The 19806-nt window shown below is 37.0% G+C and overlaps 1 protein-coding gene across 1 annotated transcript; it reads right to left on the reverse strand.

The window, feature by feature from the left end:
* Positions 1–3278: 3278 nt before the first annotated feature.
* mfsd13a (major facilitator superfamily domain containing 13A) lies at positions 3279–19140 on the reverse strand. The gene is made up of 9 exons (XM_065262610.2): positions 19010–19140; positions 13818–14078; positions 11816–11895; positions 10957–11406; positions 6444–6564; positions 6260–6356; positions 5894–6065; positions 5054–5247; positions 3279–4673 (listed from the first exon to the last, which is right to left on the reverse strand). The coding sequence occupies exons 2-9, from the start codon at positions 13980–13982 to the stop codon at positions 4438–4440; spliced, it is 1515 nt and encodes a 504-aa protein (XP_065118682.1). The 5' UTR covers positions 13983–14078; positions 19010–19140; the 3' UTR covers positions 3279–4437.
* Positions 19141–19806: the final 666 nt, after the last annotated feature.

The following is a 19806-nucleotide window of genomic DNA, read 5'->3' on the forward strand; positions in this document are numbered from 1 at the left end:
CAGCATCTTTTCAGCACATTTAAAGGTCAGAATAATTTTCAGCTTGAAACCGGAAGTCCCAGGTCCTGTGGCATGGGGGCCCACTAAATTGGGCATAGATTGGCCAAACCTTATGCTTTTGTCCTGGGCCCTATAAATTCTGTCAGTGGCCCTGCCTCAGGGTAGTAGTCGTAGTAATAACAATAATATTAATAATGATAATAGAAATATTGATATTTGTGCTATTTAAATAATCTAAACAACCCCCAGACGTTAATATACATCACATCAGCATTAGTTGTTGCCCTTTTAAGAAGAGTTTCATAATGACCAAAAACCTGATCAGTTCAGGGAATGGGTGAGGGGGGATTACGGGGATTTCTTACTTCTCAAGCTGTGATGACATGAAGTTGTTTAATTTGCTGACATAATGCAGTCCTTTCCACATCGGAAACTACTCAAACACCCAGTACGATGACGTACCAATAAAAGCCAAACCCTGTGCACGTGTATATATCATTACAAATATGACCAAAATCATTATAGTCTACCAAACAGAAGGACTTTAGCATGTGTTATTTCACGCAAATCATGTGTTCTCACGGGAACCAATTAAATTAAGGTAATTTGAAACCTAATCCTACCTATTCAGCTGGTGCCCCATTCTGGTGGTTCATTATTTTACACCAGATGTAGGCTATACCTAGTTATACCTTTACAGAGGAAGTTACATAAATAATGAGTAATGTCAGGGAACATTATGTACTAGGGGTGTAACGGTACGCAAAAATCACGGTTCGGTGCGAACCCCGGTTTTGAAGCCACGGTTCGGTTCATTTTCGGTTCAGTAAGGGGAAAATGCAAACATTAAACTGCAGGTTGTTTATTACTATAAACTTTTTTTACAATTTGTTTACACTTTTTTAAACACTTTTTATTAAAATATAACATATAAAATATATATAAAATGAAAAATAATAAATAAAATACTACTGCAAAGTTCTTTTTTACATTATTTTATAACAGAAGGTAACTCTTTTCTTAACCTTTTCTTAAACTTTTTCTACTAAAACCTTGAACTAACAAATTCAATTCCTGAATACATTTATCAACAATTAGCCTACATTTTTGACACCAAAAATGTTCTGTTTTGATTTATTTTGGATTGTTTAACTCACAGTATTGAATTGGCTATGTACCATCTCTGTATAAAAATAATATTACTGCTCTATGTGTAACTGCATAGCAAGCAACATGATGATATACTTATTATACACTCATTTTGAGATTAGTGAGTTGCATACCTAGCCATCTTTGATCTTTTGCATGTTTCTCCTAATCTTTGCTTGTGTTGTCAATGTAAGCTGTGACTTTACTAACGAACCCCTCCGCAGCTGAGTAACAGCTGAGTAAGCCCGGGTTACAGCTCCTCCGTGTCCCGACCAGCTGATCGCATTGTGACAATGATATGATTGACATGAGGTGCAGATGAAAAATCTGATCACGTATTCCTTATTCTCGCTGTCACAGAAAGCGCGTCTCATGATTGCGTAGCAACGAAAGACGCGCAACCTCTCATGCACTTTTGAAAGAACAAAGCAGCGCGTTGACACGCGTTTAACATGCGCTTTTAGATACGACACGTAAACGTTTACATCAATAATCAAACGGATATACAACTAAGTAAATAAAAAAAATTCTGCGGGCCTAATTATGTTATATGTTTGACAGAAGACTTGCGCTGAACGAGGAGACTTCCGCCGCTTAATATGTTCGTGCGGAAACACACCTATTATGTTCCGCACAGGCGCACACAAAATGCATTCGGCCTTTCGGTGCACGTGTGCACCGTGCCGAAAGCCCTGAACCGAAACGGTCCGGTTCGAATACACGTACCGTTACACCCCTATTATGTACATATGTTTTAAGATTGTGTTGGGCTATTTAAGTAACTATTAGTTTATAAAAATGTAATTGGCATAAAATACACAAAGAATTTCATTTACTAGGTAGCTTCTTGAAAAAGAAGAAATTTTCATTTTTCTTCAAGCCAATAGAAATCCAATGATATGGATTATAGGAACATTATATAATTTACTAACAGTCAACTGTGGGGGAATGTGTATACCCAAACATATAAACCAAGTGTAAACGCATATACTCTTATAAAATAAAGGTTCTGTATCATGAAACAATATTTGGTGTCACAAATAACTTTCCGTTTAATGTTAAAAAAAACATTTAACTACAAAGAACCTTTTGTTTAACAAAAAGGTCCTGTGGATATTAAAGTATGAAACCATACAGCCTCACAACTTTCTTTTTGTACTCTGGACCACAAGCTATAAGTAGCCGGGGTATATTTGCAGCAATAGCAAAAATACATTGTCTGAGTCAAAAAGTATTGTTTTTTGGCCAAAAATAATTAGGATATTAAAGGGGCCATGTCACTTTTTTTTTTAAGATGTCAAATAAATATTTGGTGTCCCCAGAGCACATATGTGAAGTTTTAGTTCAAAATACCATAAAAATAATTTATTATAGCATGTTAAAATTGCCACTTTGTAGGTGTGTGCAAAAAAGTTTTGGGTGTGTCCTTTAAAATGCAAATGAGCGGATGAAGTGCAAACACTGATCGCAATGACGATGGTTTGTTGAAATTGAAACTAAATTGTGCTGTGAATTATTTTCTCTCTTTCTCTTTTTCTCTGCACTAAATGGCAGTGCTGTGATTGGATAGTACAGATTAAGGGGCGGTATTATTATAATAAGAGCTCCTTATGACATCATAAGGAGAGCCAAATTTAAACAACTTATTTTTTCATGTGCTTGTACAGAAAAGTTACAGGGTTGATCTTTTTCACATTTTCTAGGTTGATAGAAGCACTGGGGTCCCAATCATAGACCTTAACATGTGGAAAAAGTCAGATTTTTATGCCATGGCCCCTTTAAGTAAAGATCATGTTCCATGAAGATATTTTTTAAATTTGTTTCATTTCATTCTTTTAATAAATGGAAGCAATCGGTATTAAAAATGAGCCTTTGTGCATTAAATATATCAAAAAATTTTCCTAAATTTTGGTGCCAAATGTAATCAGTATGATTAAACGCCTTAATGCAGTCACAGCATTTTTTTTATTAGGAAATAGTGGATGAATGGGCTCTTAAATCTCCTACTAAATAAAGTTTGGCTGTTCTCACCGACACGATCATCAACTATTCTGATGTTAGTAGATTTAAAATTGGCTTCAGAAAGTATTACTGGCACACTCAAAGACAATGATATCATGAGACATTACTTTTTGTAAAATTACATTTATTTGCAAGCACAACGTTTAAAAAATGAACGGAGAATAGCAGAAGAGAACTCTATATATATATATTCAAAGCCAAAGTTCAGACTCTTGACATTGTAAGAAACACGTGAAAGGTAAAACATTTCCTACGGTAATTCACAGGTTTCCCAGAGGAAATAACCATAAAATATGAAGAAATAACAGAGCATACGTGCCCATTTTACAGGCAGTAATTGCTGAAAACTCTGCTACCTCAAATAAAACATATTACGTGTCTTGTTGCTACATTATTTTCCATGAAGGACCAAAAAAACTTTCTGCAAATGTAAGTGTCAGTGTTAAGAATAGGATCTTTACTAAAAGTTCATATAAATTTGGTGCTACAAATTTGAAAAACTTTCATATAAAACTATTTCTGTACCTTTGAGAAATCAATTTGTACTGTAATGTCAGACTGGCCGATTGAATGATCACCCCTTTAAATCCCTTTAGTCAAATTGAACACCTTATTTCTAAAATTGGACATTTGGTAGAAAAATAAGTTAGTCGTAGATGCTAGTAAAACACATCTGCATTTTTGTTCATAATGAACTAAAATATACTTTTTTATCAATATAAATAATGATCATTGATGGCAATGAGGGACTTAAGTTAAAACATTTGACAAACATTATATAAAAACCATTACAAATGTATGGCAAGTCCTGATAGTGTGTATGAAGACTCCACAGATATCCATGCAATTCCATATTGTGTCCCTGGAATGTTGCTTAATGTTATTGTAAACATGCTCTTTGAACACAGTGTGTTTACCAATAAACAAACACGTTCACGAGAATCTATTCATTTTGGAAACTTTGATTAGATTTGATTTGGCTTCATCTATAAATATATGCTAAAACATCATTCCAGGAGGTTTTAAGGGCAGTCTGATAAACATGGTCCCAAACCACTAAATTCATTTCTGGTCCCAAGTACATACTCAGTATAAATATTTAACACTTAGCAAAGTAAGGCAGAGATGCTCGACCATACATTAGACTTAAATGTCTCTTGCTGTATTTGGCATCATCATTCTCCTTTCCGGATCAGTCTTTTGGCAGAATGCCTGGTTTTGAGGAATGTCTTGTCCATCTTTCATCTCTTGCCTACATGGAGAGCATTAGATAGCCTTCACATCAATGAAGTTGCTTTGTTGGGCACCTTCCCTCAGGGCCTTGATGTTTTGCAGCCTGCGCCCATGCAGATTAAATCGAGACCACGCCAGCAACTGAAGAAGGGCGCAGGTGATCGGTACAAACACCAGCAGGTAGAAGCAACCTTGACGCAGTGGCATGGGGGATGCAGGGGCTGAGATTGGTGATGTGCCCACTGAGTTTCTCTCGAAGATGTCATATCCTGGAAAATCATGTATGAACAATATGAAATTAATATCTTCTTGAAATTGCAATATCATTTACTAAAATAAATTTTGTCATTACACTGAAATTTGGTGTTAAATCCTTTTTGGTGCCTGTTCTATACACTTGGTACCAATATGTACCTCTGAGGTACTAATATGAACTCTTTAGGTTCATATTAGTAAAGCAGTACTTTTTGAAAGGTACTGCCGCAGTCCCAGCATACATGTTATGTCCTGAACATATATCGGGTCAAACAAAAACTACATTGCCAAAAAAAAATTTGAATAACAGCATCTACTGAATGAACTGCAAATCAATAGATGTAAATCTCTATTGTAATGAGATTCCAGTACTGTTTATTCACAGTGCACACACCTGTGTAGACGCATAACAACCAGGTACCGATGAGAGGGGCAAAGGTCTGGCCGGGCTTAGTTACCAAGGCAACCATGCCAAAGAGCAGGGCAGAAGCTGCCTGCTGACGGCGGTTCAACACAAAGTCCTCATCCACCAGGTCAGTGATCACCAGATTTAGCAGCTTACAGGTTCCCTCTGTGAACACGCGATTACTATGGAGAGTAACAAAGGACACAACAAAAAGACAATAGATTTACATCTATTATGAGACATTGATCCATCTAATGCAAACTCTCCCTGCATCATTGCAATTTGCTGTAGTAACATTACTAGGAGAATTCGTGTCTGGACGTCTTACAGAACATCAACTTGGTTTGTTAGCACAGATATTAGTGCATTGAGTCTTGTACCAACTAGGCATGGGCCGATAACCGGTTTCAAGGTATACCGAGGTATAAAACAGTCAAGGTTTCAAAACCACTAAAATGTTCTGTGATACCGTCTCCAAGGTATGAGCTGTGTTTATACAAAATTCATTAAATCATGAAGTCATGTGATTGATTTGATGTTTACATTTAATATATATTACGAAAATATTATATATGTTTTGAAAGCATATTATAATTTAAAGGCTTTTTTGTACCTGGCATTTGAAAATAACACATTTTAGTGTTGCAATGGCAATACCGCAACACCGTGGTATTTTTGCTAAAGGTTATCATACCGCCAGAATCTTATACCGGCCCATGCCTAGTACCAACAAAAGCACACCTGCCTCCTTCAAAACAAAGATTTATAACCAAAACATTCTCATCACTTCACCTGTAGCGGAAGAGCTTTGAGACGTTCATTTCTCACCTAGCAATAAAGATGCAGAGCAGATACAACTGGTCGGCCCCAGCGAGCATCATGGCTATGCTCAGACCCAGCTTCAAGAGGAAGAGCCAGCGAATGACCTGGTAGACACCAAATCTTCGGCACAGCGTCAAGAAGTAGAGATTGTTCAGATGTGGGGCAATGTAGGAAAAGCCTGTGCCAGGAAAATAGAAAAGCTTCCATTAGAAACACAAGGGAAAAGCATCTTGGAAATCTTCATTAGCTCTAATGAATCTTTTATTAAAGCCTTCAGGTTCCCACAAGCAGCGTAACACAGCCGACATTGTTGATCCGGTGCGGTCATGTGACCGAGTTCTTTATCCTCGTCTTTCAATAAAAGTCTCTTACCTAGCAGGAAAGAACCGGTGGAGGCAGATATACGGTCTGACAGGAGGTGCTCCAGAAACAGAGGAAAGAAATTACTGTTGAAATGGCAGTGGAAAACCTACACAGATGAAGGAAACAGAACAGGTTATCCAACAAGATGATCGCAGCCAAAACCACTCCAACGTTCTTGCGTGTTCGCATTTACCTGTACAAGGTTCATTGAGACGAACCACATGAAGTTTCTGTGTCGTGACAACTGCTTCAGATATTCCCCGAGAGTGACTGGCTTCTCGGGTGAGGTAAAAGGAGCTTGACCAACACTGAGTCTTAAAGAAAGAACAGGAGGGGAGAAGAAAATGGATTTGGGTTAAAGTAGCCTTAAGCACTTTACAGTGTAAAATTACAGTAACTCGCTTTAGCATAAACTGCATTTCACTGTTAATAATTTACATAAAACCCATAGCACAGCACTGCTTACAAAATGCAAAACAAATGAATAACTGGACTAGTGGAGTGGAAGAAAAAGTAAATGGCAAAAACAAAAGGTGAAAACTGATGTAGAAGACTTGAGCAATGCTGTGTGGGTGGAATGAATAATGGAGAGCACAGACATACAAACTATCTGCGGTCGGTGTGTAGAACTTGAAACTATATTTTTTGGTCAATTAACAATGGTTTTATAAGAGTATATGTAAACTGGTTTGATAGGTTAAGGCAGTGTTTACCAGATTCTTAGGGGCGGTTTCCCAGACAGAGTTGAGTTATTTTAGGACATTTAAGTAGATTTTACAAACATACATTTACAAAAACATTACTTGTATGTATCTTGAGACCAACCAAAACAATAGCACTGATATATTTTAAAATTTCAGTTATGACCAATAAAACCAGCATTTTAGTCTTGGACTAGACTCAAGCCATGTCCAGGAAACTGCCCGTTAAAGTTTAAAATTCACAACAAAATGTTTTTTTATATCAAACTGAAGAGAATGTTCATCGATACCGTTTCCTATTTCCATAGCTCTTAAATCATTTTCATGGTCATGGTCAGGGTTTTGGTCAATAACCAATACATTTGGGGTCAAAACACAATTACGATTGGAGCTCTGGAGAAGCGCATAAAGGGCTCTATCTTACACCCGGTGCAATGCGTGACGCAAGTGTCTTTTGCTAGTTTCCATCATCCGCAAATATCATTTTCACGTTTTGCGCCATGTTTTTGAGGCAACTAAAATAGACTACACCATTGACCATTGACTAAAGTCTTAAGTCAATGGCGCAATATGTTTTTTGTTATTTAAAGAGCACATTAGTAATATGCGCCTGGGACAACAACATGGGTTTGCTTATCACATGAGTGCGCAGCAGCACAAAAACACTTTTAAATATGAAAGATTACAGGATTGAATGTAAAAGATTATTATTGAGCCTTGGACATAAATGAGGACCGATGATGAGACGTTAGAAGACAAAAAGAGCTGCTTCACCTGCAGCCTGGTAAGTAAATGCATACTTTGCTTTAAAGGACAAGTTCGGTATTTTAGACTTAAAGCCCTGTTTTCAGATTGTTTATGGTGAAATAGAACGGTTTTGACTGAAATTTCGACATTTTCGGCTGCCCTGAGAATTTTCGCGTGTTTGTGTTTCAGCTCAGACCTCTACAATGGGTTTAATGGTGCACTGGAACAATCCTTCCTAAAATGCATTAAACTTTCGTTTACAAAGACGTGAAACTCACCGAGTGGTCAGGGGTGTTCACTGGTATGCTCACACAAAAATCGCTCCAAAAGACGCATTCCAACAGGTTTTATCGTAGTTTTTACCAGCTCCATGGACTTGTATTAGATGTCCTGTGAGGTACGGTATTACTCCGCGCCGGGAACTTTGTTTCTATTCTTGCAATTGGCAAAGGCGGATTAGCGCCACCACCTGGGCTGGAGTGTTTATTATTCAAGCTCTAAGCGGAAGAATGTACGGGTGTGAGGCGTTTGGGGAAATAGGTCCACAAGTTAACAACGAATGCTAAAACAGCTGTTGGAAAGCATCTTTTGCAGCGATTTTTGTGTGAGCATATCAGTGAACACCCCTGACCACTCGGTGAGTTTCACGTCTTTGTAAACGAAAGTTTAATGCATTTTAGGAAGGATTGTTCCAGTGCACCATTAAACCCATTGTAGAGGTCTGAGCTGAAACACAAACACGCGAAAATTCTCAGGGCAGCCGAAAATGTCGAAATTTCAGTCAAAACCGTTCTATTTCACCATAAACAATCTGAAAACAGGGCTTTAAGTCTAAAATACCGAACTTGTCCTTTAAACAAATGCATCTGTTTTTAAATGTTTTTTTAAAAAAATGCTACCTCACGGATTTATTGTATATGATGACTCTGTACCTGTGGATATGGTGGGATGAGAAATTTTTTTAAGTAATGCTTAAAAAAAAACTGACGCTGTCCAAGTGCTGAAACGTGCGGAGAGCTGTTTGTAAATTCTTTATCTCCTGTTTGATACAAATAAAGTATTTTTAGAGTACAAACCTTTTCTTACATACTTGTAAATTATTTTTTGATGATAACCATACATTTAAAACAATTAAAAGCCTGCTTTTTTACTTCCATGACTAAAAGAAAATGGGTTTTAAAGGTTTTAATAAAAAAATAACAATTTCAATACAAGTGAAAAACAACACAATTATTTAACATTAATCTTAAACTGGGGATCTTCTTCCTCCGCTTAGTTTTTCAGTTTACAAAGTCCGTCATCTAAATAGGGATTAGACATAGCGCCAGCGCAACTGGCTTTTAAAGGGGATGAGAGCTGAGACTCTCATTGGTTTATTGCTAGTTACACCCAAAATACTCCCATTACTCATTAAAAAAGGACCAAACCTTTACGACCATGCGCTGTGCGCCCAAACCATTTTTCCTGTCGTTAAATTAGAAAAAGTGGATTCGGACATGCCAATTTAGACGTTGCGCTGTGCGCTTTAGACAATGCGCTTAGATCGTTAAAATAGGGCCCAAAGATTTAAATGTAAGAAAAAATTTGGGGTGTACTATTTCTTTAAAGGGATCGTTTACCCAAAAATGAAAATTCTGTCATCATTTACTCACTCTTATGTTGTTAAAAACCGTATAAATTTCTTTGTTCTGATGAACACAGAGGAAGATTTGTTGAAGAATGTTTGTAACCAAACCTTTAGTGGACCCCATTCACTTCCATAGTAGGGAAAAAAATACTATAGAAGTAAATGGGGTCCACGAATGGTTTGGTTAGAAACATTTCTCAAAATATCTTCCTTGTTTATCAGAACAAAGAAATTTATACAGGTTTGTAACAACATTAGGGTGAGTAAATGATGACTGAATTTTCCTTTTTGGGTGAACTATACCTTTAAGAAGCTTTTCTTGTAAAACAGATATTGTACGTTCACATCGATCTCGATCAACATTGCTCCCTTGAGCGAGATGGTTAACCTTCGGTTTCTAAAGCCTGATCTCACGAGAATTCATACATATTTTACAAGTTGGCTAATTTGTAGGAATTCATACAAAGTAAATCGTACAAAAACGTATGATTAGCTGATCTCCCGGCACCATGTACATATTTTACAAGTTGGCTAATTGGTATGAATTTGTACGAAGTAAATCGTAAAAAAAAAAAGTATGATTTCCTGATCTCAAAGGAATTTGTATGTATTTTACAATTGGCTAATTGGCAGGATTTCGTACGAAGTAAATCGTACAAAAATGTATGATTAGCTGATCTCACTGGAGTTTGTACAAATTTTTCAAGTTGGCTAATTCGTAGGAATTCATACAAAGTAAATCATACAAAAACGTATGATTAGCTGATTTCATGGGACTTTGTACATATTTTACAAGTTGGTTAACTTGTAGGAATTTGTATGCACCAATCTTATAAAATAAAAAATAAAAACCTGATCTCCCAGGAGTTTGTTCATATTTGACAAGTTGGCTAATTTGTAGGAATTCGTACAAAGTAAATCGTACAGAAACTTATGATTAGCTGATCTCCTGGGAATTCGTACATATTTCAGGGTTTCCCACAGCACTTTGGAGTTCGGGTGGCCTGCCTAAGCTGGGAAACCCTACCGCCTTAACTAGGTCGTCCAAAAAAAAAAAAATATCGCTGCACAAAAGGCTGTCAAGGGTATCTTGGAGAATAGCGCGGACGCGCTTCACACAAAATTCATGACACGTACGCCCCGCCCCTTTGATTTCCACGCCCCGCCCATCCGCCCAACCCTACCACCTTAACTAACACATTTTCTGCGGGAAACCCTGTATTTTACACTTGGCTAAATAGCAGGAATTCGTACGAAGTAAATTGTACAAAAATTTTGATTACCTGATCTCACAAGAGTTTGTACATATTTTACAAGTTGGCTAATTTGTAGCAATTTGTATGAAGTAAATCATAAAAAACATATAATTATCATGAAAAACCAAAACAATAATAAAACCCCAACATCTCAGGACGTACAAATTATGAAGTAGCCACCTCGTAAAATATTAAGTGAATGAATTGCCATGAGATTGCATTGGTTGCTCCATGAAGACCATTTTTGGATTTGATGTAAAACAAATTGCTTTTGGTGAAAAGTAACTGCTGAACGGCTAGTAATAAAGTAGTAATAACCAATTTTTGGAACATTTTGCATTTACTACATTGTTAAAACGTAAATGTTTCTCTTACTCAGTCAGTTCTTCGCACTCATTCTTGTGTGTTTGAACTTCATTGTGAAACCGTTGGCGCAGAAGGCGTGAAACCACAGCAAAGCCCACCATGGAGACGGCAGCTAGCGCCACGCAGAACAACCTGAAGTAATGGAAGTCTTCCTTGTTCCAGAAGGAGTAGGAAAGGAAGACGGACAGCGAGCCCAGCGCACTGAACAGGGAACTGTGGAAATTGAGGCGCGTACGGTCGTTTGCTGACACAGCCAAGTCGGCCAGGAGGGCGTTGTGGTTGAGATCCACCACGGTGAGGAACCCATCGTAAAGACACAGGCACAGAAGGAACTGCAGACCAGGCCACGTCCAGGCCACCCAGAAAGCCAGGAAGGAGAGGGCAAATAGAGGCCCACTTCTGGAGAGCGCCTGCAGTCGTTTTAGAACCACCTCTGGGGAGGAGATCTGAGACCCAGACCTGAGCAAAAACAGACAGAGCATAAAAATAACCCTAAAGCATTACAACTGAAACACACATGAGGATTTACACTCACAGTGCTTCTGCTGCATAAATTAAGTGATTTCTGTGTAACTACTTTGAGCGTTTCTTTAATAACATATTAATAAAATACCTTTGAGTGAGCAATTCACTTCAGTATTTTATGCAGCCTCATAAAACCAATATTGCAAAAGGTCACATTCATAAATGGGTTTATGGTCTGTTTTCGCTGCGTTTTCTGCTGAGCTTAGTGCTGAAACTCTACTTAAGAAGTGCTTCTGTGGGCTGTACGAGCGCTGTAACCCGTTACAGATGTGGATTTTAATTTATATGGCATTAACGTCAAATGACGCTGTGCAGAAGTGCAAGCAAGTGAACGTAAACTTACTGGGGTGAGCTCAGGAAGGAACGGTCACTCAGCCAGCCAAAGAGAGGGTCATTCAGACTGTTCCAAATCAGAAACACAGACTGTGAGGAGAGAAAGAGTGTGTTTAAGAAAGCTTACACAGGCTTTGATACTTGACAAATGAATTACTGAAATTAATAGGAATGTTCTAGAAACTTTATATACCACATTTTCAGGACTAAGTCACACTTTTTTCATACTTTGGTGGGTCCTGCGACCTATAGTAAGATGCGACTTATATGTCAAAATAATTTCATATGAACCAAGAGAAACCATTACCATCTACAAGCGCGAGAGTCCGCTCTATGCTGGTCCTGAATTTATGTAATTCAATGGATTCAGTGATGAGTGTTAATTTAGCCTATTCAGCCTCCCAGGTATGTTCTGTATGCTATTGTGTATCGTGTAAATAACTGTTAATGTTACTTTAACATGTATGGACACATATTCAGCCTGCTGTTCTGTGCTGTTGTTTAGTTGAATAACTTGCCTTTCCAGATTAAATATCTGTTCTTTAGCTTGGATTTTGTGAAAACTTTTTCTAAATAAACGTGACGAGTACAGTTCGACTTATATATGTATTCCTCTTCAAAACGCATTTTTGACTGATGTGCCTTATACTCCGGAGTGACTTATAGTCCATAAAATACGATAAAAGTCACCAAAATGTGTTAGGACAAAATATTAAAACTAAATCAGACTGCTATGTCCATATTTGACCAAACCATAGTTTTTTTTGTAAGATAAAGACACTACCAAAAAACACATGCACCACAATATACAGTACCTACTACATTAAATAAACGCTGTGCTGTTTTTAACCCATTGAGTCAATAAAGGGACAAACCCAGCTGTTGAGTTAAATTAACAAGTGGCATCTGTAAAGAACTAAAGCCTGAACTTGTCAAATTTTGCAATTACTTTTTTTAATTCCTCTCATATTTCACACAGATGTCCTAACATGCATGTAGTAAAAAATGTAGGCATCTGACAGAAACAATTAATATTTTAACCTTATTTAGCAAAACTGAAACCAAAACAAATGCATATCAGCATGCCTTGTTACAAAAATCACATGACCACATTTTTTTTTTTTTTTTGATATGCATTTGTTTGTTTTGCTTTCAATTTCACTAAAAACATTCAAAACATTGTTTCACCTCTGAAGACCAATTTTGGAGAATATAAATATTGAGTCCTATTTAGAAAATTCTATTATGCATTTAAATATAAAATTATTTGTTTTTAAAGAAAGTTAAGGTCAATTATGAATAAATTATGAGACAATTTTCCTTTTTGAGTATACTGTTCCCTTAAATGTATAGGCAACCAGAAAGTGTTCAAAGAAGTTTGCCTTAATTTGAGTCTGTTGCTTTATTAGGGGTGTGACGGATCACAAAACTCACGGTTCGGATCACATTATGGTTTTTGAGGCACGGGTCTGATTATTTTTCGTATCAGCAAAAAAGGGGTGGGAAAAATCTTATAACAAATAAAGATATTACAAAATTTATAAAAAAGAACAAAGTTACACATTAAGTAAGATCTAAAATGAGCATTAGGTACAAAAATCAAATGAATAAAATGAATTTATTGTATGAATTAAATACAATATTTTTTTTAGAGCTACAGAACTGATTTTCTCTTTGTCTTGGGTTGTTTAATTAACATTAATGACACAGACTTAAGTATGTTAATTGAGGTTACTGTCTCTTTAAGAACAAATAAGCACATACTGGTTTCTGACTCTAATCCATACATACACTTAAGACATAAACAAATGTTTTTATTAGAAAAGAATACTGTGGAGATCATTTTGTTTGTATATGCCCTGTCAAGAACAGAAAGATTTTATGTTTGCTTGCTTTTTGAAACCCGTCTCTGTGTGTGCACTCTTGAGTGCCCTTAAACCCGCACGCGCACACAGGCAGAGGGCGAATTCCAAACAGCGGCTAATAAAATGAACTAAAAAAAATGAACTCACCTCTCCCACCCAAAAGGACAACTTGTCAATCTTGTAAACAGACACAAAGGTCTCCACATAATACAGTAAAAAGACGTTGTGGAGAATGGAGACGAAGAGAGCCAGGGAGCCATAGAGCACAGCTGTGGAGATGCCCTGCCAGCGGCCCCATCCTCTCCTTCCCATCCTTTGCAACTTCTCTCTCTTTTGCCTTTTCCTGCCCACACAGAGCTCGAAACGTCCCACAGGCTGAGAAGGATGGGGTCATCTCTCTATCCACCCCTGCAAAACAGACCAGCCAGTTCAAAATGTAACCAACAACAAAAAACTTCAGACATCCATTTATCGGTAAAGGGCTGTGTAATGTTGGATGTTAATATGAAAATGGACATCTGAATTATAGTTTAGAAAAGTGTAATTGTTACACAGCCAAGCTATCAAATTAAGTGGGTTTGGCTTTCATTTGATGCATCAGCTCTTTGCTTGACACAAATTTGGGAAAAGGTTCCAGCAGATATAACAAAAACCTCCTTCTGATCTATTTTTGCAAAATAATGTTCAAGAAAAGCACAGCACAGTCATAAAATCACTAAACATAATCACAGTTTTAAAAGTTCAGTCAAGCAAATGGTTCTTTTGGCCTGTGCATTTATTTTCAATGATTAATGGTAAAAGAACTTGGCTTGCTTTCCTCGAAGGTAGCTTTGAACCTGAGCTCGGAAACTTCAGAAAGAGCACCCTGATGTAAGTGTGCCCTTATACAGTGGCAGGAAAAAGCATGTAAACCTTTTGGAACTTCATGGCTTTCTGAATAAATTTGTCAATAAAATGTGATCTGATCTTCAACATAATGTGTCTAAAAATAATAAAACAAAAAAATTCTGATCTTTCATGTCTTTATTAAACACACTCATCAAAAATGGCAACGGAAAAATTTTTGCCAATACTGCTGTGGAGTGTCATTGTGCTCTTTTGCAAACTTCAGGCATGCAGCAATGTACTTTTTAGTAACTTGTGCCTATTGTCCTGTCGTGGATACCCTGCTTGTTCAGTATTTTAATATTGTAGACTCAAGTAAGTGAGAAGCTTTCACAATTATGCAGTTTTGCTTTATTACCTACTAATAAAATTTTACTCTTAGCGCTATTGACCTTGAGAAAATTGCATGATTTCATTTCAGAGAGACAGAGCAACAGAGAAGAAGATGGAGACATCGAATTAGGCTTTGAAGATATATAGAGCTGGGTATCGTCCGCATAGCAGCAGTGGAAATGTATATTACATTTTCAAAAAATTTGACCCAGATGCAATAAATACACAATAAATAAAATAGGGCCCAAGACTGAGCCTTGAGGAACACCACTGGGTATCTTAGATATCCGCAATTTAAATTGTTTGATTTGAACAAACTGGCTCAGACCAGATAAATATGGTCTGAACCAATCATGGGTTGTACCAGTAATCCCAATAGAAATCAACCTCTCCAGTAAAATGCTATGTGAGATTGTGTCGAAGGCTGCAGTTAAATCAAGAAAACTTTGTATTGATAGAAGTCCCAAATCTGCAGCCATTAGCAAATCATTTGAGTCTTTAATGAGTGCTGTCTCAGTGCACAGATATAAATTATAGGGTTGTTTTCCTTGTTCATGATTATTGCGTACTTGTGGTCTAAGTTGTTCTTATGTTATTGCAAACATTTTAAAGGAAATTTTAGTATAAAAGTTTTTGTTGATTCATGATTTGTTAGTTAAATCATTCGAACGCATATTTCATGAACATACTGTACGTGCGTACGCATGCTTAGTGAATGAGACCCATTAACTCAAGCTTTCACATACTTTTTCCACAAGGACTATGAGGTTATTAGGTTGTTCTCAATGAAGACATGAAAGATCAGATTTTTTTGTTTGTTTTATTATTTTCAGACTAATTATGTTTGTCAATACCTAGACAAAGATCAGATCACATATGACAAATTTATTTAGACAACGATTAAATTCCAAAAGGTACACTGTACACATACTTTTTCTTGCCACTGTATAATGAAGATTGACACGCCTGAATGTTAAGGATCTTCCCGAACCCATGTTTTGAACTAATGTTTCAAATATAAGAAAATGTGTCAGTCTTATACCTTAGGGAAAAAAAATGTACACTTCGAAGGTTAATCTGAATTCCTCCGAAAACACTATACTAAAATTGGCCTCCATTTTGTCTCCACGGAGAATGTTATGGGGAGTTTGGGAAGAAGGCAGTCCATTTTCCTTTTTCATATTCATAATAGCTAAAACAGCTTAGCCTTTGCTCCTCACTCTTGACCGGACGAGTGACGTGGAGTCTCACGGGAGCAGATCTTCAATGGTTTCTGTAAATCCTAAAACCATTTCTGTTCAGAATAGCGAGATTAAATTCTTTTGAACTTGTAATTGAACATAAACTGAGCTCTCATCTCACATTTAAAGATGACAATAACAAGCAGTGTTATTCAGGACAGAGATTTCTCTGGGGTCCGATGAGAGATGTAACCCGAGCAATACTATTGTAGGCCAAGACCTGCATCTGCTATCAAATATTGAAACATTACCACGTAGCAGGGTGTAGCAGACTGTACTAATGTACATTTCCTTGTAAACATTAAAGTCTTTATTTGCTAAACATTCGACACCTATGACACTTGTTTGAAAAAGCAAGCTCAACGCGTGGCACTCTCCAGCAAAAAAACTCATATACTGATGTTCACATGCTGTGCAAGTTCTCACAAGTTCTGAATGCGAGTTGTCTGAAAGTAAGTACTCATTATTTAGAGACTGCAAGTTTGATAGCATACATTTAAAATAATCTTATTGGAGAAAAAAAACTGAGTATACAGTTCTATGCAGTAAAATTACCATAAACATGTGAATGGACTTGTACTCATCCCTGTCTGATTTCCATCTGATCCAAGCAGGGAAGCAAAATCCTATTTACTGGATCGCATTGCAAACAGTGATTCTCATTTCAGCTGTGCAAGACAGGTGGCTGCTTCCCAGCAGACACGATTCAGCAATCTTTGATCCAAAAAAAGAGCAGGTGATCACTGGTCTCAGTCAACTTTTTTGGCAGTGCTCTGTTACACAGGTTGCCCACCTGTGCCTTTTACCCAGCGCATTAGAATGCATGGGAACTGTTCGTGCATTTAAATAAAGTGTATTTTGTTTGACTGAAGCACTTAACATCAGTCATTCACACCCTTGTGTGCTTTGTTTGGGGTCTGACAAGCCATTGTTATAGCTAGAAAGGTAGTTTGAAGTATTAGGTTGATATTTTGAGTGTGTAATGTGAATATAAACAACACTTTGATGTTGATAACACATTTTAACTGTTCCATATGAATACATAAAATGTAATTTATTTTAAAATCCCTTACAAAAAGTCCAGTCCCATAGTTTAAACATGATATTTGTAGCAGAACTAGATAAAATGAACTAAATATGTACCCCGGCTGTTACTAGGGGAGGACCCTTTAAAAAGGTCTTGTATATATTTCACAGGTTTGCATTAACATGTAATAAATAGGGAATGAGATAAAGCATATTTGGCGTGAGCTCTGAATTTTAGGCCGAACCCAGAGTACCCCCCCCCCCTCTTTAACTGGCATAGATGTACCAACTGAGAGTGAGGCGTTGGGGTGGAGGAGGGATGCAGCAAAAACTGTCACGGGACAGCGGTGAGGGATAGCTATTTATACACATCTTATCATGCTGATTGGTTGAATTATATGAACATGGTCCTCCCGAACTTAGTTAAATAAACTTCATGTATCTTTGAGGTACTAATAATGAGCACTATGTGGTACCGATACATACCCCTGAGGTACTAATATAAACTCTTTAGGTGCAAAGGTGTACTTTTTGAAAGGGTAGAGCCTCGGTGACAGCTGGGGTACATATTCTGACAATTTTTCATTTTCACATATTCTGACAGTGTATGATTACAAATTTGCAAAATAAATATGTTTACTACACTCGTACTGTAATAAAATAATGGATAATTTTCTGAAGAGTAGTGCTGCCTCACGATTAGTCGCGACTAATCATTTGCATAATTAAAGTTTTTGTTTACATAATATATGTGGGTGTACTGTGTATAATAATTATATATAAATACACACACACACACACACACACACACACACACACACACACACACAAACACACACACACACACACATATATAATTAAGAAACATTTGCATGTGTATATAAATGTTTACATTTATATATAATTTATATTAAATATAAATATAAATATTTATTATATATTCTTTAAATTATACATGTATGTGTGTGTATTTATATATACATAATCATTATACACAGTACACACATATATTATGTAAACAAAAACTTTTATTCTGCAAACGATTAGTCGCGACTAATCGTGAGGCAGCACTACTCAAGAGATAAGATTCTTTGACTTCATACTGTATGAATACAGTCCTGACAGTGGTTTAATTTGTGCTGATTACTTAATTTAAATAATTATAATCATTATTATTTTTACAAGTACGCCTACATCAGTGTGATCTCTGTGACCCTAAACATGTAAACAAACAAGTAGATTAATCTAACGTTAACTTGAAGATTAACCAGCAACGTTATCCTCAGATTAAGATAAAAATTGTGTAATATTTCTAAGGTAAAGTTTACCCTGTGTTACTCCCATAAACTGTAGTCCCTGTATGATCCCAAAATCCTGACACCTGTAACTAAAGTAACCCGCGACCTAAACAGTTAACTTCCGGTCAAAACACTCAAAGGGAAAATAATAACGCTAGTGTAGTGGTTTTATCTTAAATGTGTAGTTTACACGTTTATTTATTAAACGTTTCCACCGTTTGCGCCAAAACTGATACATTTGTTTGTTCGTGGAAATGTCTGTGCTAGCTGGGTACGACAGCCCACTTTCCTAACCATGTTGAATTTGACCAGAAATCTGATTGTAGCTCAATAATCGACGACACCTATAAGTTTGAGCAGTTTAAACCACCCCGTAAACTACTAATCCTTGTCAAGTTAAGATTGCTAGCAGGCGATCGGCTTTTACATCAAGCAAAGCAAAGCAAAGCGACGTGTCACAGCCCACAGCCACGGTAAACCAGCTGATATTCACGCCGGGAACACGTTACAATTCACCGATGCTGTGTTTGTGGTATGTAGGGTATAAAATACTTACCATGTGGAGCTGATGTCCATACTACAGTCGCTTGATAATGTAAACGGACCTCCAAACGCTAATAGGTTTCACAGTTGTAAAGAAACATGTCATGTGTTGTACGAGGAAGCCCGTGACGTCATCAACTTTCCTTCTCCACGCACGCACCCCCTCCCCCCACACTCCACCAGCTGCCATGAGTCCACGTACACACACTCTCACACGCATATGCAAACATATGTTAGAAATATATATTTGTATAATTGTATATTATATTTAAAATTAAATAGTGTTTGAGTTTCCATATTCAGTGACAATGCAAAGAGTTAGAATTCAGGGTAGTTTGATTTTAGTTTCAAGCTTGTATTTGTCATGCACATAACCAACCATACAGTAGCTACACGTATAGTGAACGTTGATATATAGTGAAATCCTATGCAATTCAGTTATATGCACAATAAAAATATGAAGAAAAATAGAAAGAAAGAAGAAGATTTAGGATTAAAACTTAAAGGGGCGGTTTCCCGGGCAGGGTTTAGATTAATCCAGAACTAGGCCTTAGTTATATAGGACATTTAAAGTGGACACCATGAAACTCTGACTTTTTCAATGTTTAAGTGCTATAATTGGGTCCCCGGTGCTTTTATCAACCTTGGAAATGTGAATAAGATCAACCCAGTAACTTAGTTTTGGTAAACCATTCTCTGCAAGCAGGTGAAAAATAGGTCATTGAAAATTGGCTCCCCTGGTGATGTCAGAAGGGGATAATACCGCCCCTTAATCTGCACTATCCAACCACGCCACTGCCATTTAATACA

The sequence above is a fragment of the Paramisgurnus dabryanus genome, chromosome 1 (genome assembly GCF_030506205.2).
Source record: "Paramisgurnus dabryanus chromosome 1, PD_genome_1.1, whole genome shotgun sequence".
Taxonomy (NCBI): Eukaryota; Metazoa; Chordata; class Actinopteri; order Cypriniformes; family Cobitidae; genus Paramisgurnus; species Paramisgurnus dabryanus.

What these genes read in the sequence shown, in the direction of transcription:
- mfsd13a (XM_065262610.2), bottom strand. Translation starts at nt 13,982, where the DNA reads ATGGGAAGGAGAGGATGGGGCCGCTGGCAGGGCATCTCCACAGCTGTG. An exon ending in TGTCCTTTTGGGTGGGAGAG is followed by an intron (nt 11,896 to 13,817) that starts GTGAGTTCATTT and finishes CTCTCCTCACAG; the next exon opens with TCTGTGTTTCTGATTTGGAA. An exon ending in CTCTGCATCTTTATTGCTAG is followed by an intron (nt 5,248 to 5,893) that starts GTGAGAAATGAA and finishes TACTCTCCATAG; the next exon opens with TAATCGCGTGTTCACAGAGG.